Genomic DNA, 19,272 nt, shown 5'->3' on the forward strand with positions numbered 1-19,272 from the left:
TCCTTCACACCTTTCCACTCAGCCATGTGTCAGCTTTGTTTCTTAGGCTGGCTCCCCTTGTGATGCCAAAATGGCATCCCCAGTTCTAGGCGCCACATGGGGATGTAAGTGGAAAAAGGATGACTGTTTCTTCTTGTGTGTCGCCTTTCATCATTGAGGAAAACTTTCCCAAAAGCTTCTGGAGACTTCCCTTGTCACATGTTTCTTCTTAAACGAGTCATAAGCAAGGGAGAAATAGGCAACTGGCTGAGACCAGTCCAGATTACTCCTGTTATCACATAGGGAATAGGCGGACAACCCAACACAATGAGAGCGCTAGTAATGAGGAGAGGAGAAATGGTTATTATCTGCTCCACCACTGAAGGTCTTAGGGGAGCAGAGCATAATGGGATCATATTTGCACTCTGAGAAAATCGTTGGCTACAAGTGGAGAATAGATGGGAGGGAGGCAAGAGTTGAAGCAGGAGGCCATTGGCCAGGCAAGAATTAATGGAATAACTTGGACTGTTTTTTGGCTGTTGGAAAAACAGCACCATTTAATGTTCATTATTTATTTATTTATTTTTTTAAATTGGGGAATATTGGGGAACAGTGTGTTTCTCCAGGGCCCATCAGCTCCAAGTTGTGGTCCTTCAATCTAGTTGTGGAGGATGCAGCTCAGCTCCAAGTCCAGTCGCTATTTTCAATCTTTAGTCGCAGGGGGCACAGCCCACCATCCCATGCAGGAATTGAACCTGCAACCTTGTTGAGAGCTCGCGCTCTAACTGAGCCATCCGGCCGCACCTCCAGAAGCTCGGCAGCAGCTCATTGTCTTCAATCTAGTCGTGGAGGGCGCAGCTCACTGGCCCATGTGGGAATCCAACCGGCAACCCTGTTGTTCAGAGCTCACGCTCTAACTAACTGAGCCATCTGGCCGCCCCCTTAATGCTCATTTTTGATTGAGAACATTTACCTCATCCCACAAGATAGCACTGCTGGCTTAGCACCATAACTAGGTCTCCAGTAGGCACGCTACTGTTTTATAATCTGTAGTGCCAACTGCTGGGTAATAGGGAATGTGACCCCATGGCCATACTTCTTTTTGTCTGAAAGGAGTTCTTTGTTTGGAGTTAATATTCCCAGAGATCCCATGGTAAGGCATTCTGGTAAATCCCTGGAGGATGGAGGTGGTGTCCCTAGAAGCATGGTAGGAAAATTCAGATAGATATTGTAGTGAGAGCCAGTTGCCATGCTACCATGGCCACTATGTTCTTGGGCTCCTTGGGCCAGCACTGAGGTAGTGAGGGAAAGGGCTGACCAACATCTCCTTGGTTCTTAGCAGGGAGTGCCATCTGAGGAGCATACACATGGGGCATAAATATTTCCTGTCGTTCTTGTTCCAGTTATCCTACCCAGGGATTGGCTTAGATAGTGCCCTCCAGTGCGGTAGATAGTAAGATTCCTTGCTTGAATTTCTGTTCACTGAAAGGATTTCTCTTTTGTACTCATTCAGAGCCATGCCTAAGTAGATTATCCCACAGCAGTCCACCTGCAGAACAGGTTAGCCTGTCTCACAGAGCCATTTATTTGTACAATAGACTGGACTTTTCTTCTTTAATCAACTGTTGATATCATTGGGAAGTCAGAGGTGTCTGTACGTATCACTTCCAGCTGATGGTGGAATTCTGCTGGACATGTGCAAATCTATGGCTTATTGAAGCACATAATAATTCACGATGGATAGTTGAAGTCATTGGATATCTAGTGTCCCATGTTCAGGCTTCCAGTCTCTATCAGAGCCCAGTGCTAAGCTAGGAACATGATCTTGCTGACCAAATCATGGTCTTATCTCCAAATCCTAAGGTTTTCCATTATGATTCTCCTGCTCAGCCTTAACCAGACACTTAGGGCACCGTAGGATCTACCAGCACCAATTTCTCTGTGGCCTGAATCAGCTGGAGAGCGTTTTCTTTTCAGATCCCTCAGTAAATGAGTCAGAGCAGGACACCAGCGTGTGGTGTATGCTGTCTCCAAAATCCAAAATGACCCAGCAGGCATCGCTCCTCCTTCTTAGCAGGATTGGAGGGAGGGTAAGGAGCAGCAGCTTATCCTTTATGTTGGAGGGGTCATGCCACAGGCCTGACTTTCAGAAAATTTGGCTGAGGTGGCAGGCCACTATAATTTTATTTTTATGTCTAGCATGGACCTCTAAGATACATAACATCCTGCGCTTCAAGTCCCCTCAGCTTGGTGTCATCAGCATAGTTGTTAGGGTGATATCCTATGAAATCGTGAGACAAAATCCCGATGAACCAGATCTCAGCAAAGAGAGGTCACAGTGATTTATCACTGAGGCTACTCCTGCCATGACAAAGGGAAACTGCTTCGTATAGTTCTTGTGCAGCATAAAGGAAAAAGCGTGCCTCGTTAATAGCAATATTTCTGGTACCAGGGGTTAAGTGAATCCATAGGAAGGACAGTATATCTGGAGAAGCAACTGTAAATCTACAGCTCCACGTGATTCATATATTATCTGACATTCTTTAAAACTGTCAGTCTTTTGTGCAAGTCTATTTGGTAGCTTGCATGGGGGGGGTAATAGGAAGCATCAGAATAGCTAATACTAGTAGTTGAGCATTCGCTTCATGCCATCACTAAACTTAGACATGTAAATGGATTATCTCATCATCATTCTAGCACTTAAGATCTCTGTGACTCACCTAGGGACTTAGCCTTTGGTGGAAGTTACTGCGTCAGCTACTTGCATTTGCTTTTGCTATGTTAACAGTCCTCATCCAAAGGATTCTTCGGGGGTCAGTGTGGGTATTGTGCCACTTGCTATAAATATCTATTCCAACCATATATTTGGAAAATAGGTAGTTCCTAATGCGGGGCCAATTCAGGCCAAAACTCCTTTCATCACCTGACCTGCAAAGGCTTCGTTCTAACTAGCATAAAATAGTGGCATTCTGGGTTCCCAGGAATTAGCCAGCTCAAGGCCAGAACCCAATAGACTCCAAAAGGTGTTATTTCCCTTTACCCAGTAGAGTTACCATGGTAAATGGCTAGAGATTCTGAGGGGAAGATGAGGAAGAAGGGTCATGGTACATGAGTGTTGATGTGCTATGGCAGGGTTCTTCCTTACATGTGTCTTGGAATTGGGTGAGAAGGGGCCATTTCTCTAGCATGGTGGAGTAGTCAGGCCCCCTCAGCTGACCTGGGCTGGCTACCTCTCATTCCCATTATTGGGAGCTTCACGGTGAATTATCCACAACCAGCGATGTCTGAGTCCTGGTGACCGTGGCCTCTGAGGCTCCTTCCATCCCACTAAGGTTAGGAATCCCATTTTGAAACTAGTCCTTTTCACTAGTGTCTCACTCTGGTAAAGACAGCCAGGAAAGCACTTCTGGAAGATTCCAGTGCTTTCTTCACCATTATACACCCTCTAGCAAGGCACATTTTGTGGATCCATCCCATCAGGGGTGAAGGTATCAGTAGGAAGGTTGAGCTTGTTGCATCCCATGTAATTGATCTCTTCTTTGTACTAAGGGCTTTCTGGCTTTTCATTGGTACCTAGCTGAATCCAGCATTCAGTCTAGATTTCCGCTGGCCAACCCAGCTCATCAGTAGAACTGTGGCCAGTTTCCTGAGCTGTTGCACTAACTGCAGAAATTCAGTTAACCACACCATAACTAGTTTGGCCTTATCCAAAAATTATGCTCTCCCCTCCTTTTTTGATGATTTTTGATGATCGAACTCAGTGAGTTCCTTCACTTTCTTCTATTAGCTCTTTGCTTTTCTACCTCGTTTATGTTTTACCCTCCAGATCATGTTATGCTTGCATCCTGAATATCCATGAGCAATGAGAGCTTGGTTGTGGAGCAGTTTTCATCATGAAAGCAGAACGCGGTCGAGAGTATAATAGAGGTTTTTAGAAGTTGGCTTTCTCTATCTCCTCTCAGCATCATTTCCTCTCAACATCATTTCAGTTGTCTCACCTAAGACCCTATCTTTCACCTGAGCAGCCCGGGAGAGATGTGCATTCCATTGGCATTAACATTCAGTAGCCAGCAGAATTCTGAAATGTTAACATTTGATTCAGCAAAATATATAACATGGTCATAGAAAGGCCCTGAGTCTTGCACTGTTTTTGGAGATGAGAATTTGTTGTTGGAGCTGGGCTTTTTCTTGTTTTGTTAAATAATATTGTCAGAAGTAATCCTACCCTTTGGTTTCAACATTTCTCCTCTTAATTGGGTCTCCCCTACCCCTTTACACCAGCTAAAACACATTTCAGGTGATTGTAAGCAATAACTGAGGTAACTATTGTATAGTTGAGAAGTATGAGTGGCTTTCTCCTTCCTATGCTGAAAATTAATTTACAGTTCCTTTCCCTTTATCTGAACACAATAATTAGGTTAGCATCATCTACATTTCCCCCATCAGTCTCTCAACTACAACCCACTCTCTGATACTAACTGCTAAGTCAGTTAAGGTCCTTTATTTAAGGGAACTCAGCTTAACTAAATTAAGTACAACAACAGAATGAATTATCAGTTGGGTAGACACTGAGGAAGCTGGCAGAATCAAAACACAAGGTAGACTACCAACCCTTGGGCAGAGCAGGCTGTGTTCTGGTGTCCCTGGAACTCTCTCAGGAAGCCTCTGCTTCTCTCAGAATTTCAAAATCCTGAAAGAGAATCTGGTTGTCACAGTGTGGGTCACGTGTGACTGTGTTTGCATCAGTCAGCCCTGGCAGGAAAGAGGACAGATAATACATAAGACAAGCACACCAATTGGTGTCTACTATCACAGAATAATATTTTTATGATCATGGGTGAGGAGGGCCTTTCTAAGCAAAACACAAGATTCAGAAGCCAGAATGGAATAGATTGAAAGGTAATAAATACATTTAAAATATTAAATGTCTTTATGAAAAAATGACACCATAAAAAAGTAGCCAACTGGCAGAAGCTATCTGCCACAGGTAGACAGTATTTTCTGTAATATATAAAGAGCTTCTACAAACCTGTAAGGAAAAAGTAAACATCGCTGTAGCAAAATTGGCAATTCACAAAAGAAAAACAAGTGGTCTATAAACGTAATGGAAAAAAGCTCAACTATATCTAATAATCAGGGCAGTCTGGATTAAAACTAACCATTATTTTAGGCCTATTAGATAGGAAAATTTTAAAAGATTGTTATCAAATATGGGCAAAGGCGTGGGAATACAGATATGTTATAAACAGGTAGGAGGATTTTAAATTGCCATAGCATCGGAAGGATGATTTGATTTGACATTATCAACCAAACTTTAAATGCTTACCCTATCTGACCAAACTTTTGGAACTCTGACAGAAAACCAAATATGTATTTGTACAAGGATGTTCATTACAGCATTATTTATAATAGCAAAGAAAATAAAATAAAAAGCAGGTATCAAATAACAGAATGGCTAAGTGATTTCTTGCATCCATTATGAAATTCTGTATTGTCATTAAAATAAGAATGTGTTGATACAGAAAGATCTTCAGGTCATACTGTTATAAGAGGAAACACATTGCAAAGGACTACACGTGGTATAATCCCCCCTTTTAAAATAGAAAAAACTGTGTGTGGGTGTGTTAACACATTTTTTAAAGTCTGGAAGAATACTGTCAACTATGGGCAGTGGGTCACCTATGGGGTGGGTAGATATAGGAGAGACATGATATGGGGTTTCCTCTTTTTTCTGAATTACTTGACTTTCTTGTACAATAAGCATATTCTTTTTATAACATTTTTAAAAGCATATTCTTTTTATAACTTTTTTAAATATGGTAAATAAAGCTAATGGAGCTTAGCATTAGGATGGATATATAGCATGTAAAATAAAGAGCTGATGTCCCCAGTTTGAATGGTGCCAGGAATCTTGTGGTCAGGTCATTGTGAAAAGGAATAACACCAAATGGGAAGTTGTTCTGGAGAAAAACTGGACAATGGGTGTGAATAGCAGAAGGAACAATAGGCATAGGACATGACAGTTGTTTTCAGATATTTGACAGGCTCTAAGAATATGTAACATCTTTATGAAACCCCACCATGGTTCAAAGCCCATGAGATGGCTTTCATCCTAGAATTGGAAGCTGAAACTTTTTTATTGACCAGCGTTTGTCTTAGAAGGAAGCAAAAAAAAAAAAAAAAAAAAAGATAAAATTTAGTTAGCTCCTAAGAAGAAGGGGATAGGGAGAGAGAAGACAGGGAATGGAGTGGAGTCAGTGAGACGGTTAAAATCTGTGCATTGCAAGATGTGACACTCCCTTGCTCAGGACCCTACATCTTTAGTGGAGACCTCTTAATTCTTAGATTTCCAGATGAAGAAGCATGTGTGTAATCTGGTTTCAGGACTGTTTGGCAAATGAGTGAGGCAGAGGCAAAATAGTATCTATATTGATGAGTTGTGTTTAAACAAGTGAATCAGAGCCAAAGGCCTATTAGGAATTAGCAGGCACTGCATCAAGGGCTTTGGAATTCAACCGTCCAGGGAATTGAAGAGAAAGCTCCAGCTGACCTCTGGGTTTTACACTATTCAGCAGAAGGGAAATACAAATGAAATGTGTATCTGGGTGTTGGGTCCTTCTAAACAACTATTCCAAGGTGAGACGAACTGCCTTGGAAGGTAGTAGATTTGCCATCACAGCAGAATATTTAGGCACTGGCGACTGTTGGGTGAGAGTATTTAAAGCGGGGTTCAAACTTAAAAGTGAATGACTGAGATTCATACTGTACTGGAGATCTTAGGCAGCATAGTGAGGCAAGAAAAGAAATGAAAGGTATTAAGGATTGGAAAGGAAGAGACAAAAGATGCATTTTTCACAAAGGAGAATATTATCCTCAGAGAAATACAAAGTCTCATCAGATAAATTATTAGAATTAGTGAATTATTTTAGCAAAGTTGATAGATACAGAAACAGCATTAAAAATTAATGCATTTCTAATCATAAGCCACATTCAGACTCTAATAACAATTTTTTAAAAAGGTGGCTGTTTACAGTAGCATCCAAAATGTAAAGTTACCTAGGAGTAAACTTAACAAATTATTTACAAAATCTTTGGAGAAAATTATAAAAATGTTTGAAGACATTAAAGAAAAAAGCCTAAATTAGTGAAGAGATTAGATCAATGGATTAAAAGGCTCAATATTGTAAAGATGTCAATTCACCCCAAACTGATATGTAGATTCAATGCAATTCCAATAAAAATCCCAACAGGTTTTTTGTGGAACTTGACAAGCTGATTCTAAAATTTATATGGAAGAGAAAAGATTCAAGAATAGCCAAGACATTCCTGAAGAAGAAGAACAAGGTGAGGAGACCTGCCTTACCAGATATAGAGTTATTATAAAATTTAGTAATTAAGACAGTTGTGTATTGGCACTGGGATAGACGGATTGACCAATGGAATAAAATAGCCCAAAAGCAGATTTATGTGTGAATGGAAGCATATTTGTGACAGAAATGCAGTTGCAGTTTTGGTGGGGGAAAGGATGGTCTTTACATTAAAAACAATTGGGTAACCCTATGGGAATAAATGAAATTCAATTCTTGTCTCATAACAAACACAGAAATCAATCCCAGTTGGTGTAAACACTGAAATTTAAAGAACAAAATGATGAAATGTAGAGACAATAATATAGGAAACTATGCTTGTACAGGAGGAAAGGATTCTTAAGACTTAAAATGTAAATGAAGGGAAAGATTAATCAACTTGACTACATTAAAATGCAAAACTTCCGTTCATAAATAGATACCATAAAGAAAATGAAAGGGCAGGCCACAAACTTGGTGAAAAATATTTGTAACACAACTGATGAGGGATAAGTATCCAGAATATATTAAGAAGTCCTAGAAATTAGTAAGTAAACAAACAAGCAATCCAGTAGAAAAATGAGGAAAGTACTTGACTAGGTACTTCTCACAAAAGGAAACCTTGTTGACCAGTAAACTGTGGAAGATGGTGAACCTCATTAATAATCAGAAATGTAAATTAAATCTGCATTTGATACATTTAAAGAGTGACAATAGCAAATGTTGGTGAGGATACAGGACAAGTGGGACACTTTGCATTGCTGGTGGGAATGTAAATTGGTACAACTACCTTGAATAACAATTTAGCCTTATCTGGTAAAGTTATAGATACTCATACCTAAAATTCTTGCACATGTGCACAAGGAAAAACAAACCAATTAGTGCTCAAAGTAGGACTGCTAACTGTAAACAACCCAACTATTCATCAGTAGTAAAATGGATAAATAAATGTACGATCTCAAAATGGAACACTTCAAAGTAGTTAAAGTGAATGAACTTTGACTGCATGGAACAACCTGGATGAATATTCAGAACATAATTTGGGGCAAAAAAAGCAAGTCATCACTTGATTATGATTCCATTTTTATCAAATAAAATAAACTGAACAATAAAAATGTATTGTTTTTGGATACAAGATTTATGGGATACAAATAAATTAAAGCAAGGTGATAAACACAAAATTCCAGGTTTGTGAGAGGAGAAGGAAGAACATAGGATGAGGGATGGACCCAAAGAGAACGGCTAAGTTAAATTGTGTGATGGATATAGTTTTATTTTTATAAATATAAAAATTGACCCAAAAAAATGTTTTTAAAAAATTATTTAGTACATAACCTTGCTTCCAGTAAAGGCTTAAGCAAGGGATGAAATGGTCTTTGATGCCACATATTGTTTCTAGAGAATTTATCATCTTATAGCCTGATTCAGTTGCTTCTTCCTAGCTTTGCAGGCTAGACTTTTTACAGTAGAAACTAAAAGGAGTAGAATTCCCCTTGTTTTCATCTCTGATGTAGGTGGGTTCTTCAGTCTGACCCAGCATGACCCTTTGTGTCTAGCACCGTGTTCTCTAGGGCAGGCCCTTTTCTCTTGACAAACAATGGCTCCTGTTTCTTCCCAACTTTCCTTTTAGGAGGAACCTTAGCCTGGCTGGAGACCTAGTTTTTCTTCATCGTGACTGGGGGGAGCTAGGGATGCTGATAGGACCATGAGGTATGGTCGTTGTTATTACTGACCCTGAGCACTGTTTCCAAGAGTCAGGCTGTCACTACCTCTGTTCTGCATCATTTCAGACAAGGCATGTACGGGAAAGGAATGCCTCTGGATTAGTCATGAGGGCTTTAAAAACTTGTATCTCATCCTACCCTGCACCAGGGTGGAAATCTAGCCTGTCTGGGTGAAGAGAAGGCAAACTGTGGAGGAATTGGGAATTCTGGTCTTAAGTAGGGTCTCTGTTCCATGTGCAAGAGTCCAGCCCAAGATACTCTTTTTTCCCCCCTTTATGTATTGGTAGCATAGGATCTAAGGAAATTGCCTCTCTTAGTAAAATAACATGCAGAACCTCCACGCTTTTAACTCTGAAAGGAAAATCTCTTGAGTAAGTGAAGACAGATGGACTATGAGACCCTGACTCCCTTTATCTTAGTATCTTTTACTTTAATTTCTCCTACCACTGTCTTGCTGAGTCCCAGGAAATATATTTGCTCCCTTCTTAAAGCTCTTGCTTCCATTTGGCAAAATTGGTTCCTTTCAGACTGGAATTTCCTTTATTTGATCATATATTCATTTGATTATCAAAGCTAGAAATTTAAGAGTCATCCTTTATCCCTGTCTCTCTCTTGCTAGTCTACCTTCCCTTCATTCCATCTCTAAATCTAGTAACTCTAATTCCAGAATATATCTCAAATGTATCTATCTATTTCTTTTTACCATCATCTTTCCATGTTTCTATCCTTGCCTCCCAATCTACTTTCCATGTAGCTGCAGAGTGATTCTTGAACATGTGCGTTGGATTGCAGTTTAAAAACCTTGAATGGTTCCCTCATGCACAGAAAATAAAATTCAGGCTCCCTATTCATGGACCTACGTGGCAATATGTGAACTAACCTTGCCAAGCTCATCTCTTCCCACTTCCTCTCGCCACCCCCCACTAACCACACTTTTCTATGTAACACACTCACTGACCATTCAGTTCGTCACACAAGCCAAACCTTCTCCTGCTTCTAGGTCATCACAGATGCTCTTCTCTGTGCCTGGAATACTGTTTTCCACACTTATCCTTCCTCTTAGAGACCTACCCTTTCATCTAAATATGGGTATACTTTCTCTAATAGCATTTTGTTTCATCGCATTTGTCATTGTATATAATTTTATTATATTTGTTGTTTAATGTCCGTCTTTCATCCACAAGTTTGTATTTTCCATGAGAGCAAGAACTGTGTACATGATTGATTCACCACTATTTGCTCTGTATCTAGCCCAGTACCTAACAGGTACACAATATATATTTGTTGAAAGAATGAATGAAAAATATAATAATTCATGAACCATAATTTACTTAACTCTTTCCCTACTGCTGAATACTAAGGTTGTTTTCAGTTTTGGGTCATTCTAAACAATGGTGAAGTAAATAATTTGAACACAGAGGTTTTTACTTCTTTAGATTCTCAGAAGTGGAGTTGCTAGGTCAGAGAGTGTGAATATTTTTAAGGCTCTTAAAACATATTTCCAAATTACTCACCAGAAAGGTTGTCTAGGTTGGAATTTTAAATTATTTCCCTTTTTATTTTCTTAGTTTTGAATATATGTATGGAACATATAAGAAGAAAACAGTTCAAATAATAAGGTTTAGCCTCCCACGCCTATGAAATTAATTTATTAAAAGCTTATTCTGTGACAGACATGAGGTTATCTTATTTATTCCTTATGTGACAGATATTAGTATCCCAAGTTCACAGATGAGGAAACTTGGGCCTGGAAAGTTTAACAGATTTGCTCAAATTCACAATGCAGACTATTTCATGTCAAACCATTTATGCTTATCCACATACCTACTTAATAAACATTTGCTCCAGAACTGCTGTAGAGTCAATGGCGCCTCACCCAGTCCTCTGCTTTCTAACTGCTGAATCTGGGTGAGCGCCTGCTCTCTCACCCACCTGCATGTCCTTGCTTCCTTGCCACACGATGCTAGAGGCTAGGCTGCCGTGCCCCCTTGTTAGGGTCCCGGAGAGGACCTAACTCAGCTAACCATGCAGAGCCCTCCTGTGTGGTTCACTCTGAGATGCATCTCATGTTTGCATGGTGGTTAGCATGGGGATAAATGGCTTATTCCTTCAGTTATGTCCTCACTCCTATTACAGGAGTGGTCCATTTTGACCCATCATTGTAGCAGACCCCTAACCACATAGTAATCATATAAAGAGCATGAACTTAGCTTATAGTTAACAGGAAGAACATTCTGCCCCGTGAGGATTCTTGGTGGCAAACTCTAAGAAGCTTGCAGGTTATTTAGAGAAGAGTTACACTCTCTGTGTTAGGCTGTAAGTATTCACCTGGGCCCATCTTTTTCCCCCAAGAAAAGGTAGAACTTGCTGCCAGGTCAGAGTTTGGTGTAGCACTTAACATGTTAGGTATTTATCCCTGTTAATAACTCCTCTAATTTCTCTTAACCTTTCAGGCTCTCCCTGCTTGTCCTATCCAGGCCACCTGTGAAGCTGCCTCCAAGGAGGAAAATAAGGAAAAAAATCGATATGTAAACATCTTGCCTTGTGAGTATTTGTATGGTTTCTTGGGATGTAACCTGAAACTGCATCTCTAGCCAATTTTTCTGAGGCTGGGAAGAATCTTGCAATTGATCATAGGAGGGTTAGTAATGAGAGTAGGGTCAAGCCTTCAGTCAAGCTGAAGTTGCCTGTATAGTTCCCAGGGTGACTGCAGGTGCCCACAAAGTCAATTGGGGTACTTGACCAGGTGTTTCTATGTCAGGCTAAAGTTTCTAGGTTAAGGAGAGCGGTTTCACTAAGACCAAATAGGAAGTGGGTTGTTGTAATGGATTTTTTGTACTGCTCATTGCCAAGAAACTCCAATACAGAGTTCTCTTTATAACCCCTTCCCAGAGTTAGCCATTATTAATCAGTTGATCTGTAATCTAATAGATATTTTTCTAGGCCAGTGGTCTCCAGAATGGGATATGCATAATCCAGTGGGATACATGAGCAAGATGTTTGAACTTTGCTTTATTTCTATAATTGCTTTGAGACACACACACACACAATTCATTCTTTCAAAAAAATTTGTTTTTGGGTGTATAATATATTAGGGACCACTATACTAGACATTTACAGATCTTTATGTCTTATTTGTTTATGAATGTGTGTATATATATATATATATATTATATACGTATTTTTTAATGTAATTGGTATACTGTATATATTACTCTTTTTTTCTTTTAACAGTGTATTCATCTGTTGAGAAACAGAAGTATTAACTTTACTTTTCATCAATTGCTTACTATTCCACATTGTGGATATGTCTTAATTTATTGAACTAGTCCCCTAATGATGGTTAAGATGTGTCCAAATTTTTGTTGTTATAAATAGTGCTGCAGTGACATATTTATACGTGTATGTCTCTATACATGTAGGTACAGATGTCTCATCTGGCCTGGTTGCATCAGGACAAGTGAGAAATAAAATTGGATTTAACTGAAATATTGTTTTTTTTCTAGATGACCACTCTAGAGTCCACCTGACACCAGTTGAAGGAGTTCCAGATTCTGATTACATCAATGCTTCATTCATCAATGTAAGGAAGTCAAGCTTTTCTCATTATAACTTGAACGACCATTGGCTACCATCTACTGTCACCTTCCCCATTTCACATTAGGAAGAATATTGGTCATTTGAAGTTTTCCCTGAGGAGTCTAATTTTTTTAAGTGACTGAAAAAAATTTTTTAAAGATCAAATAGTTTAAAGTGTATTCTTATGCTTACCCTGTCATCATCCCCAAATGTTTCCCATGTAGAAATCTGAATCTAAACGAATACAGTAAGAGTCAGTGAATCCTTCATTGAGCTTATTCATAAAACTAAGAACAAAAGTAGGCCTTGCCATGTACAGTAAAAATAGTAGAAAACAGGACAAGAGTATCTGACAGGGTAAGTCTAGTTCATAGTACCTACCATGAACCACGGCCTGAGAGAAGAACTGAAATTGGGAGGAGGTTTTTAGGGGTGATTTAGAGAATGTTAATAGAGGTGGTGTGAGAGATTTGAGTGTGTTTTATAGGGTGTAGGGAAGGAGTTAGTAGAGAGAGAGAGAAAGTGTGTGCACGCGCTAGCAAGAACAAGCCTGACTACTGAAGCAGGATGCATGAGAAGAATATTAATGGAATTTACAGCTATGTTCATAGCAGCATTAATCGCAATAACCAAAATGTGGAAGCTACCCAAGTGTCCACTAATGGATGAATGAATACGCAAAATGTGGTATAAATGTACAATGGAATAATTCAGCCTTAAAAAGGAAGGAAATTCTGACAAATGCTGCAACATGGATAAACCTCGAAGACATTATGCTAAGTGAAATAACCTACCAGCCTCTGCCAAGCACACTAAGCAAGAGGCGCTCATGAATGAGACAAAAGACCAGGAAAGAAGAGCATTTCAGAGGGCAAGGAGGAAGCATTTGGTGGTCAGCAAGGTTAAGTACAAATGAGAGATCTACTGAGAAAGAAGGAACAGCTGTGCTTTGGACTTGAAGTATAGGGCTAGACAGTGTCCTTTGCTGAAACAAATTGGGGCCGTCTGTCATAGGATGCTAGTTATACTTACCAAACCTTTTTTCTCCCCAACTTTATTGAGGTATAATTAATATAACAAAAATCAATCCATTTAAAGTGTAGAATTCAGTGATTTTTTAAAATCAAGTTTACGAGGTTATGTTGCCATCACCCTAATTGTTTTAGAACATTTTTAACAGATTTGTTGAGATGTAATTCATATACCATAATTTTCACCCATTTAAAGTTTACAGATCAGTGATTTTTAGTATAGTCATAGATGTGTGCAGCCATCACCAGTCAATTTTAGAACCTTTTCATCATATCAAAGAAGAAAAACCCTATACCCTTTATTTAGCTAATGCCTCTTAGTTTTAGAACATTTTGCTTACCCCAATAAGAACCTTGTTTTCCATATATATAGTTAATCCCATTCCCACCCTGGTAACCACTTACCAAGCCCTTTTTGCAGAGAACTAAGATCATATGTGGATCTTGAAGGGAAGTGGTACCAGGTACCATGGAGTGGGAGCAACAGTCCGTGGGGAATGGGACTTGTGGTTGGGGGAACACAAAGGTCTGAAAGTGAACCTGACATTGGTCACAGGAGACAGACAGACAGTGGCACAGTTGGTGAGTGGGCTTCCAGCCTGGAGTCTTCGTAGAAACCAGTTTCCTCACTTACCTTGAGATGTTTAAGAGTATATTGGGCCCTTAGAAGTGGCGTGTTTTGTGGTGGTGTTGTTTTTATTAAATTTATTGGGGTGACATTCGTTAGTAAAATTACATAGGTTTCAAGTGTACGTTTCTATAATACATCATCTATATGTTGCATTGTGTGTGCACCAGAGTCAGTTCTCCTTCCATCCACTTTTTTTTTTAACTGGTAGGAATGTAGCTACTACCTAGAGTCAGCTGGGATTTGACTTTCAGAATCCAAAGACATGTCCCAAACCAGGGAGCCACAATTCATACACATAACACTAGGAAGATCAGTAGTTTTGCCTCATTCTAGTTATACTTACTGGTGAAGCAGTGCCACCATATGACTATAGGCATGCTTTCCTGAGGGACATATGGCACACTCTTGGTAAAGATGGGTCGGAAGCGCTTTGGGGCTGAACCCTCCAACCATGCCCTCAAGCTATTCATGGCCCACATGCTCCGGTGAGAATTTAGCTGTGACTTCTCGTGGAGCATGGATATGATGCAGCTTAACATACTCTGAGCTTCTCAGTTTTTATTTCAAGTTTCGTACTACAGCAGAATGCAGTATCCTGAATTAAGGCTTTCTCAGTTTCCATCTTCTAATGATTAAAAACATTTGCAGAAACTTAAATTCCTTTCCTCAGTAAAAATTTTAACAAGCTTCCTGTTGCTGACGCTGAATATGTCCATCTCCAGGCCTAAAGCTTTCTCCTTCTGTGCCGGGAGGCAACCCTGCCCTGTCCTTGTTTGAACTGGAATAGGAAGTGGCTTTTCAGACTCAGGCGCCTCCTTTATTCTGCCACTGCCTTGCAGACTTGTATTTTCATTGTCAACCTTGGTGTGAGCTGATGTCCCGTCCATGAAGCTGCCTCCCTCACTGCCCTTCTTACTGCTGTCTGAGAGCAGGCAGAGGGTGATTTACAATCCTTAAACCAAACGATTTTTCACTGACGTAGGACTTCTCCAGTGTACACTACCTTTAAACAATGAGGGTGGAAAGATGTATAACTGAAATAATAAAGACTGAAAAAGGAAGTTACTGCCGGTTGTCAGTTTTTCAGAGGTTCCTTTGCTTCTCCTGCCTGTGGTGGAGAACCCTATTGTCACACACTGGAGCTGACCCACCATACCCACAGGCTAGTCCCAGAAAGTTTTTGCACCTTGGTAAAGCATCATCAAGAAAATAACCCTTTTGCCTTCCTAGTGTGGGCCTAGCTTCATCCCTGGAACCAACACGTACTCGTATGTTTCTGCTTTGGAGGGTTCATATCCATTAACACTAAGACCCGGATTGTCAGCCTCGGAGAAAGTACCATATTTCCCCGAAAATAAGACCTAGCTGGACAATCAGCTCTAATGCGTCTTTTGGAGCAAAAAATATAAGACCCAGTTTTATTTTATTATAATATAAGACCGGGTCTTATGGAATATAAGACCCGGTCTTATATTATTTTTGCTCCAAAAGATACATTAGAGTTGATAGTCCAGCTAGGTCTTGTTTTTGTGGAAACGGTATCAAAAACAGGCTCTAATCTAAGATTTGGTATTTGGATAGTCTTCATTAATAATTCACTTTGAGAAGACTACAAGAGCATGTAATCTTTGTAATCTTTGATTCCTGCTATCCAAAACTAATCCCTTAGAAATTTCTAGAATGGAAATCCTTTTTAATTGCCTAAAGCTTTTCACAAAGGAAGTTTTGTTAACTGGTTGGGAGTCTGGAGAATTTCATCCCAATCCATTTTTGGCTTTCACTTTCTTTTTCTCCCACCCTTCCCTCCCAGGGCTACCAAGAAAAGAATAAATTCATTGCTGCACAAGGTAAAGTAATGATAATTTTCTACTCTTGGTCTTAACTATGAGCTCATAGTGAGTTTGGGTTATTTCTTCCAAATGCTAAATAGATTAATCAGAATGCAGCAACCTTTTTGTAATTATTGCTATCTGAAAGAAATGTAATCCACCTTACAAGTTTATAACTAAGAGCCTTCATCTTGACTTAGTATTCAGGGGCCCTTTAAAGGAAATCCTTTTGTAAATGTGCTCAAAAAGACATGAGAAAGCTACACACACACACCAGGGGGAAAAAAGACTGTAATCTAATGAGGCTCTCTATCTTGGGGCCCTCTGGGAGCATTGGGTTCTAGCAAGGCTGCTCAGAGTTAGAATTTGGAATCAGCCTCGAGAGAGAATTGGCCACCTCACAGGGTCCAGGCTGACTCATCACTGCCCTCCATTCATGGGCCTGAGCTCCACTATTACTCACAGATAAGTGGTCAAGGAATCCTCAAAGCAGGGACCCCATGCCATGGTCCTGCACATGCTCTGTACACATTTCCACAGCCTGCTGTTCTAACAAGTGGTGTCACCCTTGGGAGCCTAGCAAAAGATGTTTGCAGTATCAACAAAGTAATTGATGTTATGATCCATCTAAGCCCATTTAATCACTCAGCAAATATTTACTTATAATCTGTTATGTACCAGGCACTGGCCTAAGTGATGGGTATATGTAGGGGAATAAATCAAGATGTGGTCCCTGCCTTGTTGGAGCCTTTAGTTGGTAGAGGACAATTTACAGCAAAATTAACAAAAATTTTGTTAAGTAGCTATACTCTTGAATATGGTAACCAATTTTAATTAAAGTTAAATAAAAATAAATTCAGTTTCTCAGTTATACTGGTCACATTTTAAGGCTCAATAGCCTCATGTGTCCAGAGGCTACCGTAGTAGTGCAGATATAAAACATTTCCATCAAGTTCTGTTAAGCAGTACTGTATAGACATAAAATAAACATGTAAAATAAAATAGAAATTGAGGTAAAGTAAGTTGGGGAAAGCCTCAGGTCGTCCTTGCCCTTGCAGTCTCCCACTGGGGTCTGGCTGTTGCCTAACCAGGTCCTGCTTTCCCTTCCTCTAGCCATCTGTCAATCCATATCCATCCTCTGAGGCCCAATTGAGCTACCACCTACTCAGTGATGATTTTGGCACCAACAACCACGTGTAATCTCTTCTCCTCATTATTTGCCATGGGACTTTGTTCACACTAAAATATTTAATATAATAAGGTCACCTGTGACTTCCTGGTGGACCTTTTCTCAGACTCCCATCCTCTTGATCCTCTCCACAGTACTTCACACTCCTTGAAACTCTCCTCCATTATTTCCTGACATTTGATTATCTTAATTTTTCTCACTTTTCTAAATGTTCCTTCTCTGGGTCTTATTCTTCATTCTGCCCCTTAAATGTAGATTCTCCCAAATGTGTGGGTGACTGCTCCCTTGAAACTCCATCTCTGTCTTTAATGGCACCATTTTCTCTGTTCTCCTGCCTCTCCATCTGCTTCTTAGTCTCTTTCCCAGGCTTTTTATTCTGTCTGAATTTGAATAACACTGAGTATCCCCAGCATTCTGTCTGACCCTTTCTTTTCTTTGTATTCTCTTGGAGAGACCTCATCTAATACCTACCTCTATTTGACTGGCTGCTGCCTCTCCTGAGCTCCTAAGCCACATTTGCAAACTACTCGTAATTTTGTACTACTCCGTCTGGATACCCCCACATACTATTTAGATTCAACATCAGAAATTAAAACATGACTCTTCCTTAGCCCCAAACTGCCTTCCTCCCATGTTCTCTGGCCGTTGCCATGACTGGAATGTAAATTTACCTAATCAACCAAGCCAGATTCGGAGTCATCCAGTTCTCCCTATCCCTTAATCTAAATATGACTAGTTCTCTTGTTTCTCCAAAGTCTGTCTTCCCTAATAACACTGCCTTACTTGTCTTTTCTTCTAGCTCTGTGGCAGTGGCCTACTGCCCCACCCTTGTGCCTTGCATTCCTTCCACCAAAATGGCCTCTCTTTGCAAAACTTTTGTCAGGACACTCGTGAAAATTTTATAATGATGTTCTGTTATCTGTAGAACAAGCCTTTTTTAGCCTGGTACCCCTTTAGATTCAGGTACCTTATCTATCTTTCCAGCTCCATCTTCTACCACTCCATGCACTGTACACAGACCTCACTGAACTCCTTACCTCTCAGACGTCTCATGCTCTTTCTTGCTGCTAGCCCCCAACACCTCTGCCTGGACTGCCTCTTCTCCCTGTGCCCCCTTTCTGAACTCCAATCTACCTGATCTACCTCTTCTAGGAGAGTTTTCCTGACCTTGCCAGGCAATGAAACAATTCTCTCTGTACATCTTTCTGGTATGTGTTCACTCTATCATTATTTTTCTTTGTAATACCTTTTTAAAATTTTTTACCAAAGGGAATACAAAGTTTAAGAAAGTCAAAAGGTATTGCAAGGCTTATAAAAACAAAGTTCTCCCTTTCTCCTTTATTTTTTTAAGTCTAATGCAACCATTTTTATCTGTTGACTTATGATAGATGATAATTTATTTAATTATCTTATAAACTATCTCACACTCAGTCAGACAGACATGCATACACATGTCTCTGTACCCCATTCTCCAAATAGAGTTAAATTACAATTCGGGGTTAATATAACATTTGTTATTTACACTGTTGTTACTATACCAATATTATTCACAGCTGAAGCACATAATATATGATTTTTGGGGGTATAGTTTTTGGTTTTCCTCTTTCCAAGAGTTAATAATTGACCTTTTTTCCTATTCATTTAGTTTTGTATATGCCTAGCATTGATTCCCCCCCCCCCCCAGTCTCTTCTCTGGAAGTACATATTTTCTCTCAATATGTTCAGATACATGAGGTTTAATTTTTTTATCTTGGCATCCTTCTTTCTTCAGTTCCATTCTGGATTGGTTGTCCCCATCCCCCCAGCAGTTATCCTGAGCCTCCCCTTCACCAACACCCTGGAAATTCCTTTAGCCTCCCTCTTGTATTAGATCCCATTTCTTTCTTTCTCTCTCTTTTTTCCCTCCTTTTTGTTTAGAAATCTAGTGGCTTTCTGGAAAAATCTGTGTGGGGGGTAAATTTAAA

At 39.8% G+C, this 19,272-nt stretch overlaps 1 protein-coding gene across 3 annotated transcripts in view; it reads left to right on the forward strand.

Annotated features, from left to right (window-relative positions):
• PTPRA (protein tyrosine phosphatase receptor type A) overlaps positions 1-19,272 on the forward strand; it is a 124,262-nt gene that overhangs the window by 89,564 nt on the left and 15,426 nt on the right. For 2 of the 3 annotated variants that reach the window (XM_019733785.2, XM_019733783.2), the window contains 3 exons: positions 11,503-11,593; positions 12,556-12,632; positions 16,101-16,137. In XM_019733785.2, the coding sequence (XP_019589344.2) occupies positions 11,503-11,593; positions 12,556-12,632; positions 16,101-16,137 (205 nt within the window). Of the gene's footprint in view, positions 1-7,229; positions 7,324-11,502; positions 11,594-12,555; positions 12,633-16,100; positions 16,138-19,272 lie in introns of all 3 variants that reach the window. The other variant, XM_074317758.1, reaches the window with a different exon arrangement.

Source organism: Rhinolophus sinicus, linkage group LG13 (genome assembly GCF_036562045.2).
Source record: "Rhinolophus sinicus isolate RSC01 linkage group LG13, ASM3656204v1, whole genome shotgun sequence".
In the NCBI taxonomy this organism is placed as follows: Eukaryota; Metazoa; Chordata; class Mammalia; order Chiroptera; family Rhinolophidae; genus Rhinolophus; species Rhinolophus sinicus.